The 14,923-nt window shown below is 46.5% G+C and overlaps 1 protein-coding gene across 1 annotated transcript; it reads right to left on the minus strand.

Moving 5' to 3' along the window:
* On the minus strand, window positions 1–2,323 carry LOC102811342 (uncharacterized protein C3orf18 homolog). The gene is made up of 5 exons (XM_006860374.1): window positions 2,202–2,323; window positions 935–1,142; window positions 734–759; window positions 334–439; window positions 1–66 (listed from the first exon to the last, which is right to left on the minus strand). Exons 2-5 carry the CDS (start codon window positions 1,043–1,045, stop codon window positions 1–3), a joined length of 309 nt encoding a protein of 102 aa, XP_006860436.1. The 5' UTR covers window positions 1,046–1,142; window positions 2,202–2,323.
* Between the last annotated feature and the right edge of the window lie 12,600 nt (window positions 2,324–14,923).

The raw sequence follows: 14,923 nt of genomic DNA on the forward strand, positions 1-14,923 counted from the left end.
TCATGTCTTGACATCTAGCAAGGGCATCCGCTTGTGTTGGTAGCCACTCTGCCAGCCATGTACCACCTGTGGGGGAGATTGTGCCACAGGGCTGGGCTGTAGTCTTGGGAGTCAAGGCACAACTTTGGAGGGAGCTCTCCCCCCCCCAAGCTTGTCTCCAAAGGGGAGAGCTGAGAGCAGAACAAACACTGAACCACCAAGTTGGTGGTTCAAATCCACCAGCCTCTTGGAAAACCTATACAGGGTCACTATGAGTCTGAATCGACCCGAAGGCACTTACCAACAATGGGTGATGACAGTTCAGCCTCCCACCTCTGCCTGGGGAATGCTCACCTTGGGGTCTCCCACATCAGAAAGCAGCTCCTGCTCTGCCTCATGCAGCTCCTCAGCAGGGTCGTAGCTGTACATGGGGAGCAGGTGGTGGCGAAGCCGGTCCACCCTGGGGAGATGGGGAGACTCAGTGCAGTCCATATCCCCTCTACTAGTCCATATCTCCTGGGGTAAGCTGGGGTTCTCAGAATACATGCCCATTCCTGCAGTGGCCTCTCCCCAGTGGGGAAGTTGAGATGGGCAGAAAAATGTAGCATAACCTCAAGGGTAGGTAATCTCAGACTGAGGGGCATCCTCTATGTATGCAGAGAACTCAGATCCTATGGGGCAAAAATTCAGCAGGATGGGGCGGAGGGGAGAGAAGCACTGGTGCAGGGTCTCCACCTAAACAAAGGGCACTCACCGTTTTTTCTTCTGTACATACATTACCTGGAACAAAGAAACACACTATGGAGGTTGTTGAGCCTAGGAATGTCCACAAGCAAGAGGGGCCCCACCTCCACACCCTTCCCCTCATAATAATACAGCAGGATAGCTTAGACTATGCAGATCACATCCAGCCCTGTCAGCAAACGCTATGTGGGGGGACCAGGGAGCTGCTTACCACAGCCACCACCACCCCGACTAGGGTGATGAGGAAGAAAGGCCCCAACACGTAGCCCACCATGGAGTCACTGTTGGCCTGGGGGACATTGGGCACTGTGGTGTTACTCATGACATCGGCAGTGGCAGTGGCAGCCCGAGTCGGAGATCTGGCTGGTCCGCATGGGTAGTGTGGTGCCTCCACTGGGAGGGTGCCTCCACTGGGCTCCCTGGGGAGGAGGGAGGGAGGTTATCCATTTCACCCAGGGTGAGATACAAATTCTGGACCCCTCCTAGACGTGGAGACCCAGGAAAATCTGAGAGCAGACCTAGGGCACTAGGATAACCCTCCCATAATCCTAAACACATTGGGCGGGGAAAGGGAGGTAAAGGGCACCAAGTGAAGGCCCCGAACCAAGGCCTGGATAGGGTGTTGGTCAAATGGTTGCCGATCCCAACTGCTGGGGAGAGGTTAGTTGGGGTCCTAGGGCACCGGTCCATGGGAGAGATGGGCAGAGACACACATAGGGAGGGCCCTGCTCCGGTAGCATTTTAAAGACCTGCCTCTGTCCAGATCTTTAAGACTACTGGATCCATGCCTGGACTCTGCCCTCCTCGTCCCTTCTGTCTCCCCAGATGTGCGAGGGGGCTTCAAAAAAGTTCGTGGAACAATGGAAATAAAAAATAGAATTTTCCCACGAACTTCTAGGAAGCCTCCTCGTATGGCCGGACCTCTTTTCTCCCAGCAGTCTCGTGTCAAGGTGAACACAAGCGCGTAGGGAGTGCTGTGGCTGGATTGAATCTGCAAAGTGATGTCACCTTGATTTGATCCCCACCCCAAGCTAGTCTAGGTCCCTCCTCTCCTGTCGGGAGCTGACCTAAGTGGGAAGGGTCAGACTCCATCTCGAGATGCACACACATCACTTTGCGGAGTGGCTACACTCAGATGCTTTAAGGTCCCTGACCCAGGTTCGCTTGGGTTTCCATCCGAGAACAAGGTATGAGCTACCTGCCCGTGGGGCACCAGGCTTGCCCTCACCCAGTCGCGTGCTCACCGTCCCCCGGTCGTAGGGGCATGTCGGCACGGGGGCGGTGTCAGGCCGCTCCTAGGATGCGGGAAGCAGCGGCGGGCGGTCGTTCCCAATGGGCTGGGAGGCTTGGGCCGGGGAAGGAAGGTGCTTGGGAGTGTATAGAGGGGACGCCCCGCGCCCGGGCATCCTGGCATCACCCCGAGGCGTGGACCTGTGACCTCCCCCCTCGACAGCCCCGCCATGCCTGCCATGCCTTACCTCCCGCCGCTGCAGACCCGACAGAAACGCCCTCGTTGGCTCCCGAGCCCCGGAAGAGCCAGCAGGCGCGTGATCAAAGGACCCGGGGAAATGGGCGGGGCCTCCGAGCCAGGCACAGCCAATCCGGTGACGGAGGGCGGGTCGGCCCGGAGACCTTCTGGAGCAGCCAATCCAGAAAGTGGAGGGTGGGCGCGGCGAAGACAAGGGTGGCCGAGATTGCAGGATCACCCCGCAGCTGCAGGGGGCAGCCGAGGGCTACGCAGTACAGGGAGGAGGGCGCTCCGGGAGAAAAGGGAGGGATATGTGCGATTTCCCAGCGTCCCCCTGGATCGGCCCCGGACTCGGATCGTAGATTAGAAGCTGTCCACTGCTTGTGGAACCTAAGGACTGGGACAAGTCACGTACTAACGTTTAACCCAGGTGGTTGGACCTTGTCTGAGACCTGCAAGGCCTCTATTATTGTTGGGTTTTTGCTCTGCTTTTAGGCTGTGTTCAGCGGAGAGTTAGCCCAGCTAGTTTAGCGCCTGCCGAGCCTTGGGACCTCAGACCTATGCCACCTCTCTTTGCCTCAGTCTTAACGTCTGTTAAACAGGCTGTTGTGAGGATTAAATGATAACATGAGTAACCAACCTGACAGTATGTCACGAATATTAAACTCTCCCGTTAACCTCTTAACTGCTTAGTTAAGGTACAGCAACGGTAAGAGCCCAACCTGGGTCACAGACAGCTTGCTAAATAGGTAAGCTTTGTTCAAAACTTTTGTGATGTGATCATTAAAGTATCACACACTTAATTGGAAAACTCTAAGTAAGCTTGGTGGCATTGTATTCATGTCAAGACCCTGGTTGTGCTATATATACTTTTGCATCTGTATTGGCAGAAGTCAAGGAAAGTGTAAAAGAGATTTCTATTTATTAGGAGTCCTGGTGTGGCGCATGGGTTAATGCGCTGGACTGCAAGGTTGGTTTCAACTGCAAGGTCATCGGTTGAAGCTCCTTGGAAACCCTATACACGGTTGCTATAGGTTGGAACCGACTTGACAGCACTTAAAAAATTATTTCTTAGAACTGCAATGAATTTGCAGTTACCTATGTGTTGATGGTTTTGTACCAGCTCCCACCCCACCCAAGTCACATACTTGCCATATTGCTTTTTGAAAGTATACTATTGAATGAGTCTGTACCTTGTGTTAGTTAAATAATTCTGACCTCAGGTAAACATTTGCCCATAACCTAGTTGGGAAATCCCAGGACTTTGGTGATTGGAGTGTCAAGAACATAGATGTTCTGGCAGCTGACCAGGTTGAGAGGTTTTCCTTTTCTGACTTTGTAGGGAGTCCTAGGGATACAAAGAATGACCCAGGTCACTCTAACCAGAAAATATTTTAGGAGTCTGGAGCCAAGTCCTGTGTACCAAAGGCAGCCAGTGGCATGGACTTAGGTGAGCTGGCTTGGGTCTGCTCAGGTGGCCTGAGTTTCCTCAGGCCCTTCTTCCAGAGAAGGTTGGATGAGGGCAGGTCGGCAGAGACTGGCCCACCTGGAACTAGATGGCTTCTCATCTTCAGATATTACCATCTGACTAGGGTGGGAAATCAGGGAGAAGAGGGAAGAAATGAGAGAAATGCCTAGGTCTGGAGGTTCCAGGTGAGCTTCCTCGTGCTCTCAGTCCCCAGAGTCTGGAGAGTAGAAGACCACCTAACCTAGACTTCTCTCAGAGCTGAAGGCACAGAAGGCTACAGTCCCAGGCACAGGCTGCCTTGCCTTGCAGATCCCACCTCCAGGGAAGTTGAGGGACCAGAGGTGGGTATTAAGAACCCAGGGTCCCTTGGCCTCCCACACAACTTCCTTTAGTCTGCAGGGATTCTTACCACAAATCTCGAGGCCCTTCTGAGAACATGTCCAGTGTTAATGTTGGCTAGGCTGGTGTGTGGAAAAGGCCTGGCTCTCAAGGTCAGAGACTCCACATGCTTCTACTTCCCTTTCTCCTGGGGCAGAACATTCTGTGAACTCAATAGAACAGTTTACTAACAAGGAACCCAAGGCCCTGAGCAATGTGAAGATGTTCCAAGGCCGTTGGCTTGATCATCAGGGGCAGGTCGGAGCAAGAGGCCAGGTGGGTCTCTTCTTAGACAGCTCTGTTGGCAGCTGTTCCAAGGCTGCATTTGAGTCTTTGGTTCCCACAAGGACCTCCCAATGTCGTGGATGGGATTACGTCCTACAAAAATGTGTGTCAACCTGGCGAGGCTAAGATTGACACTGGTTTGGCAGTAATGTAGTGATGCAACCATCCCTCAAGATGTGATCAGCCAATCATGTGTAAAAGGGGATTAGGGTGGAATACAACACCCCTTACCCAGGTCACAGTCCTGATTCTGTGTAGGAAAAGTTTCCCAGATGTAGGGGTGGGTTGTGTTGCATCACCTTTCATCTTCCCAGAGATCACAGGACAGAGAAGCAAGCAAAGAAGGAAAACTCAGTACCACCAAGAAAGAAGAGCCAGGATCTTTAGGATCTGACTCTGGGCCCAGAAAACCTGAGTCCAAAGAGTGCATCCTTTGGACCCAGGTTCCCTGTGCTGAGACCTCCTTTGTTGTTGTTGTTCTTAAGTACCTTTTTCCTATACCCAGAGAACGATTGATGCCAAGACACCTGGCGATCTCCAAGTGATGCTGAGCTCACAGATGTTGAAAGAAGACAAGGAACTTCCTCCAAGTCAACAGAGAGGGAACGCCTACCTGGTGTCCTAAACTGTGAGAGAATAATTTCTGTTAAAGCCATCCGCTTGTGGTATTTCTAGAATTGATAACTAAGATATTCCCCAAGTCCATCCTCTCTGTTCCCTTCATGTAGCTGCAGAGGAAAGATGGTTGTGTTGTGACAGGTAGAGATTGGTGTTACACAGCCACAAACCAAGGAATGCCTAGGACTACCAGAAGCTAGAGGAGGCAAGGAAGGCTTCCTCTCCTAGAGCTTGCAGAGAGAACATGGTTCTGCTGGACTTCTAACTTCTAGAATTGCAAGAGGACACATTTCTGTTGTTTGAAGCCACCCAGCTTGTGGTAAGTTGTTACAGCAAACCTAGGAAACAACTACAGATGCTGTCAACCAAACTGACATGATTGGCATTTATAGAACACACCACCTAACAATAGCGGAATACACATTCTTCTCAAGTGTACACATAGCATTTAACAAGGTAGACATATTGTGGGCCATAACATAAGTCTCAATAAATCAAAAAAGTATTCAAAGGAGGCTGCAAGCCACCATAACATGGATGAACCTTGAGGACATTATGTTGAGTGAAATTAGTCAGTCACAAAAGGAGAAATACTGCATAGGACCACTGCTGTAAAAGACTAAGAAAAAGAACCCATACTAAAGGGGTGGGGGGGATTCTTAGCTGGTTACTGGGATGTAGGGGATAGGGTGAGGGGAGGAAGGGGAAGGTGGAGCACAGGGTAGGGAATAGACACAGGATAGTTTGGGTGCTAGGGAGGGGGGCAATATACAAGAAGGGGGAGAGGATTGGAAGAACAAAGCGGATGGGAGAACAATTAGGCAGGTTTGCATGGGCTAAGTGGGACAGAGGTAAATAATAATGTATGTACAACCTTGGAACAACAGGGCTCTGGGATAACAGGAATTGAGACATGGTTAGAATGGGGGAAAGGGGGGAAATAATGTTAAGATGCTTGGCTGTCGTATGAATCTTGGTTTCCCTTGCATACCATTATAAAATAGACACGTGAAGGGAAGAAAAAGGAATAGCCAGAAATATCATCATAGAAAGCTTGTAAGTCCATCTTCTGCCTATAACTGATTGGAATACCTAAAATGGGGCTATAAGTGCCCAGTTAAGGAGGCTTCCTGCGGAGGAGGGAAATTTCCACTTGAAAGGACAAGCAGACCAGCCAGAAGAACAGACGATACTTCTTGAAAGAAAGACCATCAGGAAAAATACAAACCAATCTAGGAAGACTGACTGATTACTACAAGAACAAGCAAGTTGCTCACCCAGTAGACATCAAGACAAGTGGTCTAGTTCCCTCAGAGCAAATTCCCTTCCAAGTCTAAGACTCAAGGGGAATACACAAGCAGGCATGTGGTCTGGCTGGTGACCACACTGGTCACTGATAAGGAGAAGAGAGGAAAAAAAACAGCAATGAAGTTGGGATCTAAGTTCGACCACATTCAATAGACTCATGTGAACCCCGGGCGGAGACCTGGATGGCCAGCAGTTACAGCATGACCGAGGACTTCTGGGGCCAGGGGCAGTGACATGGCCACGGAGGACTGGAGCGGAGAGTGGAGCGTGCCGCTGATATGAAGTGAGGGGAGATGCACAAGAGCACCCATACTTGCAAATAGTACCTATGTAACCTGGCTTCCATGGCTGGATGATCAGAACTCAACTAGAAGAAGAAAGAAGAGGGAGATAAAAAACAAAACAAAACAGTAACCCACTACAATTTGATGAACTTTACCTATATGTATGGATGTAGTAGCTCAAAAAAGGGAACAAATCTTTACAGAAAGGATCACTCCAACCCCCTTGGTACACAGGGTTGACAGGGATGGGCATCCTAGACATTGGCTACTCAAAATGGTGGTGGTGGTATGGCTGTAAAGGCAAGAAGTGACTGGCTTACAAGCTTTCAAGAGGGACCCTAGTTCCAGATGGGGCAGAGGTAGGTAGAACCTCCATTGAATGATTTTCATTCTGTTGGGACCAGGCTGGCGAAAGGAAATGGGGATAAGACTCTTGTGGTACAACAGTTAATAATTGCCGTCAGGACTGACTGTGAGGGTCAGAAATGTAGAGGTAGATGTTTTTTGACCAAAGGAAGGGAGTGATTGATATTGGAGCCCAGGAGCAGAGGTCCCTGGGACCATCAAGTGAGAAAATTGGAGAGCAGGACCCTACCCAGAGAGGCAGTGATGCCAGGGATGAAGACAGAAATGATGATGTAGACAGATGGAGAGGCTGGGGACACAGGACTCAGGGAGGGAGAGGGGATGTGCAATGACGGCAGGGGAGGGATAGGTGGGGGCAGATCTGTGGGGTGTATCCTTTGGTTATTTGACGAAGCATGGAGGGGATTGTGATCATTGCAATGAAACGAAATACAATAGGATGAATCTAAAACTGATGTTCTCTCAGGTAAACCCACATAATTTACAATAAAAACTTAAGAAAAAAAACAAACCAAAAAAGTATTCAAGTCATACAAAGTATGCTGTCAGACCACAATTAGAAATCAATATTAGAAAGAGCCTTGGAAAATTCCTGAATACTAGGAAACTGAACTTCTGGATCAAAGAAGAAATTTATTTAAATAATTAGAAAATATTTTGAATGGATACAAAATGGAAACACATCAAAATTTGTGAAATAGCTCTAAAAGAAACATCTAAGAGATTTTATAGCATGAAATGCCTCTGTTAAACACATACACGTATACATATATATCAAAGGTCTCAAAAAAAATTATCTCAGTTTCCACCTTAAGAAACTAGAAAATGAAGAACAAATTAAAACCAAAGGAAACAGAAGAAAGAAAATAACAAAAATCAATGAAATAGAAAAAAAAAAAAAATCAATGAAACCAAAAACTTGAGATAACAAAAATTGATAAACCTCTAACTAGATTGATCAGGAAAAAGATATAAATCACCAATATTGGAAATGAGAGAAGTAGCATCACTGAAGTTTCAACAGATAACACTAGAAGATTATAAGACTATTAGGAACAACTTTATTATGCCAATAAATTCCATCACTTAGATAAAGTGGAGAAATACGCCAAAAGACACATCACCAAAGTGCATTTAAGTGAACAGGAAAAGGTAAAAACATTCACTGCCCTCTCCGCCCAGGAGACAAGCTAAAATGTTAATCAGTCTGCTGAGTGGGACCAATCCTCTCCAGTCAGGAGACAAATTAGGATGTTAATCAGGTTACTGAGTGGAACCGATCCTCTGTTTTCCCTCCTGTCCTCAAACAGGTCCGCAACCTAACCCCTCCCCAATTCTGACCCCATATAAGTCTGCACTGCCCTACATTCGGTGCTCAGGATGTGGAGAAATTAGCTCCTCTGAACCAGCTGTTTTAATAAAATCTGAAACTCTGCTTCACCTCTCCGAGTTGCCCCGGTTTCTTCTTCGACGATGGATCAAGAGCTGCTGTGACACTCTCGAATCTAAAATTGCTGTAACATAAGAAAAACAGATCATCTGGATGGCTCTGTATATTAAAGAAATGAAACTAGTTAATCTTCCCATAAAGAAAATTTCAGACCTAAATTGTGTCACTGGTAGATTCTAACAAATATTTGTGGGAGAAATAATATCAGGAAATAATACACAAACCAACAGTAATAAGTACTGGATTATTAACTGCATAATTGGCAGTTCAAACCCACCAGTTGCTCTCAGAAACCCCTATGAATCAAACTCAACAGCACAAAACAATAACAACAATAAAATAGTATGGACGATGCAAAACCCTTTCCAGGGGCCTGTATTATTCTGATACCAAAACCAGACAAAGAAATTAGAAGAAATTATGAACACAGATGCTAAATTATAAATAAAGTTTTAAAGCAAATCAAGTAATATATTAAAAGGATAATTCAGCATGATCAGCTGGGATTTATCCTAGGAATTCAAGGTAGGTTTAATATTTTAAAAGCAATATAATTCAACCTTTGATACACCAAAAAAGAAAATGATATGATCATCTCAATAGATGCAGAAAAATCCAACATTCATTTCTTATAAAAAACTAGGAACAGCAGAGAAGTTCCTCAACTTGATAAAGGGCATCTATAAAAAACCTAAAGCTAACATCATACTTGAATGAAAGACTTGAATGCTTTCCACCTAAGATCAGAACAAGACAAAGATGTCTGCAGTCACCACCACTACTTAACATTGTGTTAGAGATCCTAACCCATCAATCAGGCAAGAAAAAGAAAGAAATGAAATCCAGAATGAAAAGAAAGAAGTAAAACTGTCCTTGTAGACTCCGTGATGCCTATGTAGAAAACTCAGTGGTATCTCTGTTGTTGCTGTTCATAAGTGCCTTCGAGTGGGTTCTGACCCACAGAGACCCTGTGAACAACAGAAAGAAACACTTTCTGGTCCTGTACCATCCTCACAATTATTGTTGTGTTTGAGCTCATTGTTGTTGCCAATGTGTTCATCCATCGCGCTGAGGGCCTTGGTCTTTTCTGTGACCCTCTGCATTACCAAGCATGATGCCTTTCTCTAGGGACTGGTACCTCCTGATTAACATGCCCAAAGTAGGAGAGACAAAGTCTCTCATCACCCTCAGTTCTGGGAGCATTTTGGCTGTACTTCTTCCAAGACAGGTTTGTTTGTTCTTTGGCAGACCATAGTATTTTCAGTATTCTTCACCAACACCATAATTCAAGTGCATCAGTTCTTCTGCAGTTTTCAGTAGTCATTGTCCAACACTCACATGCATATGAAGCAATTGAAAATACCATGACTTCGGCCAGGTGCACATTAGTTCTCAAGTGACATCTTTGTTCTTTAACACTTTTAAGAGGTCTTTTTCAACAGATTTGCTTAATGCAATATGTTATTTGATTTCTTTACTGCTACTTCCATGAGCACTGATTTTGGATCCAAGCAAAATGAAGTCATTAACAACTCCAATCTTTTCTCCATTATCAAGATGTCATTTATTGGACCAGTTGGCATCTATTAAAATATTTCATTAGACTAGTCAAGTTCTTCAAATCAAGTTCACCCCAGGTAAAACAAAGTCTCCTCAATTCCCTCATCTTCTGCTTTTAAATACCCCATCAGGATTGGGGGAAGACTCATTAACAACTTGCAATAAGCAGATGATACAACCTTGCTTTCTGAAAGTGAAGAGGACTTAAAACATTTACTGATGAAGATCAAAGAGCACAGCCATTGGTATGGATTGCATCTCAATGTAGAGAAAACAAAAATCCTCAGTGTGCCAATAAATAACATTCTTATCAACGGAGAAAAGATTGAAGTGGTCAAGGACTTCATTTTTAGATCAACTATCAACACTCACGGAAATAGCACTCAAGAAATCAAATGACGTATTGCATTAGGCAACTCTGCTGCACAAGACCTTTTTTTTTAAAGTGTTGAAGAGCAAAGATGTCAGCTTGAGGACTAAGGTGCACCTGACCCAAGCCATGGTATTTTCAATAACCTCATATGCATGTGAAAGCTGGACAGATAATAAGAAAGACCATAGAAGAACTGACGCCTTTGAGTTATGGTCTTGGAGGAGAATATTGAAAGTGCCAAAAGAACAAACAGATCCGTGTTGGAAGAAGTGCAGCCAGAGAGCTCCTTGGTACTTTGGACATATTGTCAGGAGTGACCAATCGCTGGAGAAGGATATCATGTTTGGTAGGGTGGAGGGCCAGAGAAAAAGAGGAAGACCCCCAACAAGATGGATTGGCCAGGTGGCAACATTGATGGACTCAAGTGCAGCAACAGTAGTGAGGTTGGCCCAGGATCAGGCAGTGTTTTGTTCTGCTGTGCATAGGGTCGCTATGTTGTGTTGTTGTTATGTGCCGTGGAGACAGTTCCGACTCATAGTGACCCTGTACAGGGTTTCCAAGGCTGTAAATCTTTACGGGAGCAGAAAGCTTCATCTTTCTCCCATGGAACAGCTGGTAGTTTCAAACTGCTGACCCTGAGGTTAGCAGCCAGATTCGTAACCACTACACTACCAGAGCTCCTTACGCTATGAGTCGGTACCAACTCGATGGCACCTAACAACAACAACAACAACAATGATTTTGTTGAAGAGCATCCTTCAATCACCTACGTCAGAATTTTGAACTCCTCTCTGCCCCTCCTTTTCCCCAGGCTCACGCCAAACCTGACTTCCCTTGCCTGCCTCAGGCATAGCCCTGGCAGGAAGTAACCAACCTCTGTATTAACTCCTATCTTGGGCTTGGGAAAATTCACAGGATCCTAGCCTGAGAGATCATGAGAACAGCAGGAAGTAGTGATATCCTCCACCTGAAAAAGCACCTCCCTAATTGGCCAAGTGGCAGCATCGATGGACTCAAATATGGCAACAATAGTGAGGTTGGCCCACGATCGGGCAGTGTTTCATTCTGCTGTGCATAAGGTCACTATGGGTCAGTACTGACTGGATGGCAACAACAACAAAATCAAGACAGGAAGAGAAAGCCAGCAAAGGAGCCTTGAAGGGGAGGCCTCCAAAGGGTATTGATTCCCATTGGTCAGTGGGTACCAGACTGGCTGAACATCCTCCTTAGCTGCATCTGCTTCAGACTTCCTCCCCAGGACCTTGAGGGAAGCTCAGAGACCCCTGGGCCAAGATGCAGTGTTGTCAGACCTCTTGCTGAATATTTGCTTCCAGGACTGGGGAAAACTGAAAATGTGTGTTTTGTGTATTGTGTGTAAGGAATGCTGAGTAGGGGACAGGGTGACATGCATTCCTTTGTGCTGCAGACCAAAATGCCATTTAGTTCCTTGCTTTCTCTAACCCACATTTCCTGAGTAGCTGCTCCGCACCATTTGCTATATACCAAGGAGAGTGAACGGTATTTTCCCTGTCCTCAGAAGGCACCTTCAGAAAGGAGACTAGCCGAGTGGTGGGTGAGGGGGGATGATACACAGCACAGCCTAAGGCAGGAGCATCTCAAGCCTCTTTCTCAAGAAGGGTGCATCACACAGGACTTGGGTAGTTCAATGGCATTTAAAGAACTGCAAAAAGTCCTCTGAGGCCAGGAGGAAAGAAAGGCAGGGCAGTTGGCAAGAAATGAATCTAGAGAGGTGGACAGGGGCCTGGTCACAAAAGGTATTGAGTATTGATCTTATGGGGTTGACCTTTACCCTGAAAATTTCAGCTCACCAACCAAGGTGTTTAGGAAGGAGGCTGACCTGATCAGATCTGTGCTTGAGAAAAATCCTTCTGGTGGTTGTGAAGAAGACAGCCTCCTCAGGAGACCACCGCCTGGCCCAGGCTAGAAACCTTGAGGAGGGCTGGACTCCAGAATGGCTGTGGGGACAGACGGGCGGCAACAGATTAAGGCATCAAAGCTGAGATGAAGAGTTTTAAAGATGAAGGAATGGTTCAAATGAGGGAGAGAGGAGTTCAAAATTCTGACGTAGGTGATTGAAGGATGCTCTTCAACAAAATCATCTCAGCCATCAGCTCACAGGTCCTGAAGCCATGAGGGAGCTCACTGGGAAGAAAGGAGCTACTAAGCAACACTGTGGACTCTGGTTGGGGCTCTGGGAACACCACATCTAGCAGGAAGGCACAGACGCCCACTTGGAAGACAGAAAGGCAGTCATGGAGGGAGGACAGGAGCCAGAAGTGGTGCTGGGGACCCCGTGGGGGGAGAGGTCAGATGAGAACAGGTAGGCCTTTGGACTTACTTGTCAATGTGGTAGTCACTAGCCAGTGGTGGGCAGCACTCGGGATCAGTGGAGGGGGACATGAGCCCATGGTAACCCCAGTCTTCACAGTGCCTGGTTTTTCTGGCCAGGCTCAACTTTCACATAGGAAGGGATAGGAACTGACGGATTGATTCAGGGCTGGGATTCTGCTGATGTACTGCAGTGGAAGGACCAAACTGACACAGAGACACTAAGTAAGCACATGCTATTGGGAAAGATGGCGTCATGATGGCAAGTGAGCAGAGTGATGAGGTGATGGACTTGGGGTAGACTTATGGGGACAAGCTGGGGAGTAGTTTTTGGTGGCCAGAGTGAGAGAGGCAGGTTTTACCATTAACCATTCATAAAAGGACTTTTTCATGCTGGCTCTTTACACCATGGCCCATGATTTGTGATCTTCGCTAAGGGTTCTGGACTCAAATATTGGTGAAAAGTCTCTTCTCTCTGCTGGTTTCCAGAGCTGTGTAAGTAAGCAGGTGAGATGAGATGAACCCTAAATTCCTTCCAGCTTTTCCACACAGTGATTCACTGCTGCCGCTGTATTTGCATCCTCTTAACACCCACCTAAGCATTGTTGTTGTTGTTGTGAAGTGCTGTCTAGTCGGTTTCAACTCATAGCAACCCTGTATAGGGTTTCCAAGGAGTGGCTGGTGAGTGTGAACCTCCAACCTTATGGTTCAAACCAACCATGTGGTCCAGTGCTTATCCTAAAAACCCAGTACTGTTGAGTAGATTCAGACTCACAGGACTCTGTAGGACACAGAAGATCTGCCCCAAAGGGTTTACCAAAATCTGCCTCATCTCACCCCCATGGAACAGCTGGTGGGTTCCACTACCACCCTTTTGTTAGCTGCCCAGTGCCTAACTCACTACACCACCAGGACCCCCTAATGACACCCATTCACCTTCGATAATCATCAGTGGCTAACCTGTTGACTGAATGGTGGTGTGAGAACATGTGGTTTCCTCCCTCTGCCTCCCCAGCTGCCTCTCATGTGAGGACCAGATGCAAATCCAGCCCCCACTCACTACCGACTTCCCTCCAGTCTCTGTCTGCCTTGTCCATCTTACATCCCAAGTGACCAGAGGAGATGATTGTCGAGTGGGCAGACATAACAGGTTTGTTTAATGACAGGCCTTCTGTTTATTACCTGTGTGACCTTGGAGATTTTACTTTGATCATTTTCTACAATTCATTTTTCATATGTGTGAATATACTTTTCATGTATGGTGTGAAGGAGAGTTCTCATTTTTTCCATTTGGTCATCAGTTGTCCTAACAACACTGACAGAGTACCCATCTTTCCTCACTTTCATGCATGTCTCCTCTGGCTCTTACCAAATTCCTAGTAGGCAGAAATCTGCTTCTTGGTCTGCCAGCATCCCCTCCTCATCCTCCTATTAGCTCGTTAATTTCTGTATCTAGTGACCCCGGTTCATCAGTTTTCATTACCATAACTTTATACTAAGTCATGATACTGATAGGACAGAGGACTTACTACTCTCTAGTTTTTTCAAAATTGTCTCAGACACTCTTAGAATTAATTTGCCAAGTTCCCTTCAAAAATGCTTAACTTCCCTAAGCCTTCATTTCCTTTACCCTAATTGTACTTTACAAGATTACAAAGATGAAATGTACAGCACCCCCACTTTATTGTGCATCACACTTTTTTTTTTTTTTATGATAAATAAATGTTTGTGGCAACCCTGTGTCGAGCAAGTGAGTAGGTGCCATTTTTCCAATATCAATTGATCACTTTGTGTCTTCTGTCACATTTTGGTAATTCTCACTTTTCAAACGTTTTCATAGGGTATATGGCATACTTCACAGACTACAATATAGTGTAAACATAACTTTTATACCGTATGCACTGGGAACTAGAAACTCAAGTGGCTCACTTTGTTGTTATGAGCTGTTTTATTGTGCTGGTCTGGAAACGAACCCAGTTACCTGAGACCTGTCTGGAGAGCACTGAATACAGTGCTGGGTGTTATGTTCTGAAACACGAACATTCCATAGATGGGATGATCACCTTTCAAAAACGCCGAGGCCGATGCCGTCACTGCTGTTTTAAAACCTTGGTTGGCTTTCCAGTCTTGGAGAGTAAAGTTCAGGCTGAGCTTGCCAAGCCACCTGACCTCAGCTTACCTTTCCTATGGCACCTTCTCCTACCCCTCTCTGCCCGCTGTCCCTATCATGTTCCTGACCCAGTGCTCTGTCCTTAGTACAGTGTCCTGCCCTCATGCATGCTGTCCCCACAAC

The sequence above is a fragment of the Chrysochloris asiatica genome, unplaced genomic scaffold (genome assembly GCF_000296735.1).
Source record: "Chrysochloris asiatica unplaced genomic scaffold, ChrAsi1.0 scaffold00038, whole genome shotgun sequence".
NCBI classification, from domain to species: domain Eukaryota; kingdom Metazoa; phylum Chordata; class Mammalia; order Afrosoricida; family Chrysochloridae; genus Chrysochloris; species Chrysochloris asiatica.

What these genes read in the sequence shown, in the direction of transcription:
- LOC102811342 (XM_006860374.1), bottom strand. Translation starts at nt 1,045, where the DNA reads ATGAGTAACACCACAGTGCCCAATGTCCCCCAGGCCAACAGTGACTCC. An exon ending in TCGGGGTGGTGGTGGCTGTG is followed by an intron (nt 760 to 934) that starts GTAAGCAGCTCC and finishes TCTTTGTTCCAG; the next exon opens with GTAATGTATGTACAGAAGAA. An exon ending in TATGTACAGAAGAAAAAACG is followed by an intron (nt 440 to 733) that starts GTGAGTGCCCTT and finishes CCATCTCCCCAG; the next exon opens with GGTGGACCGGCTTCGCCACC.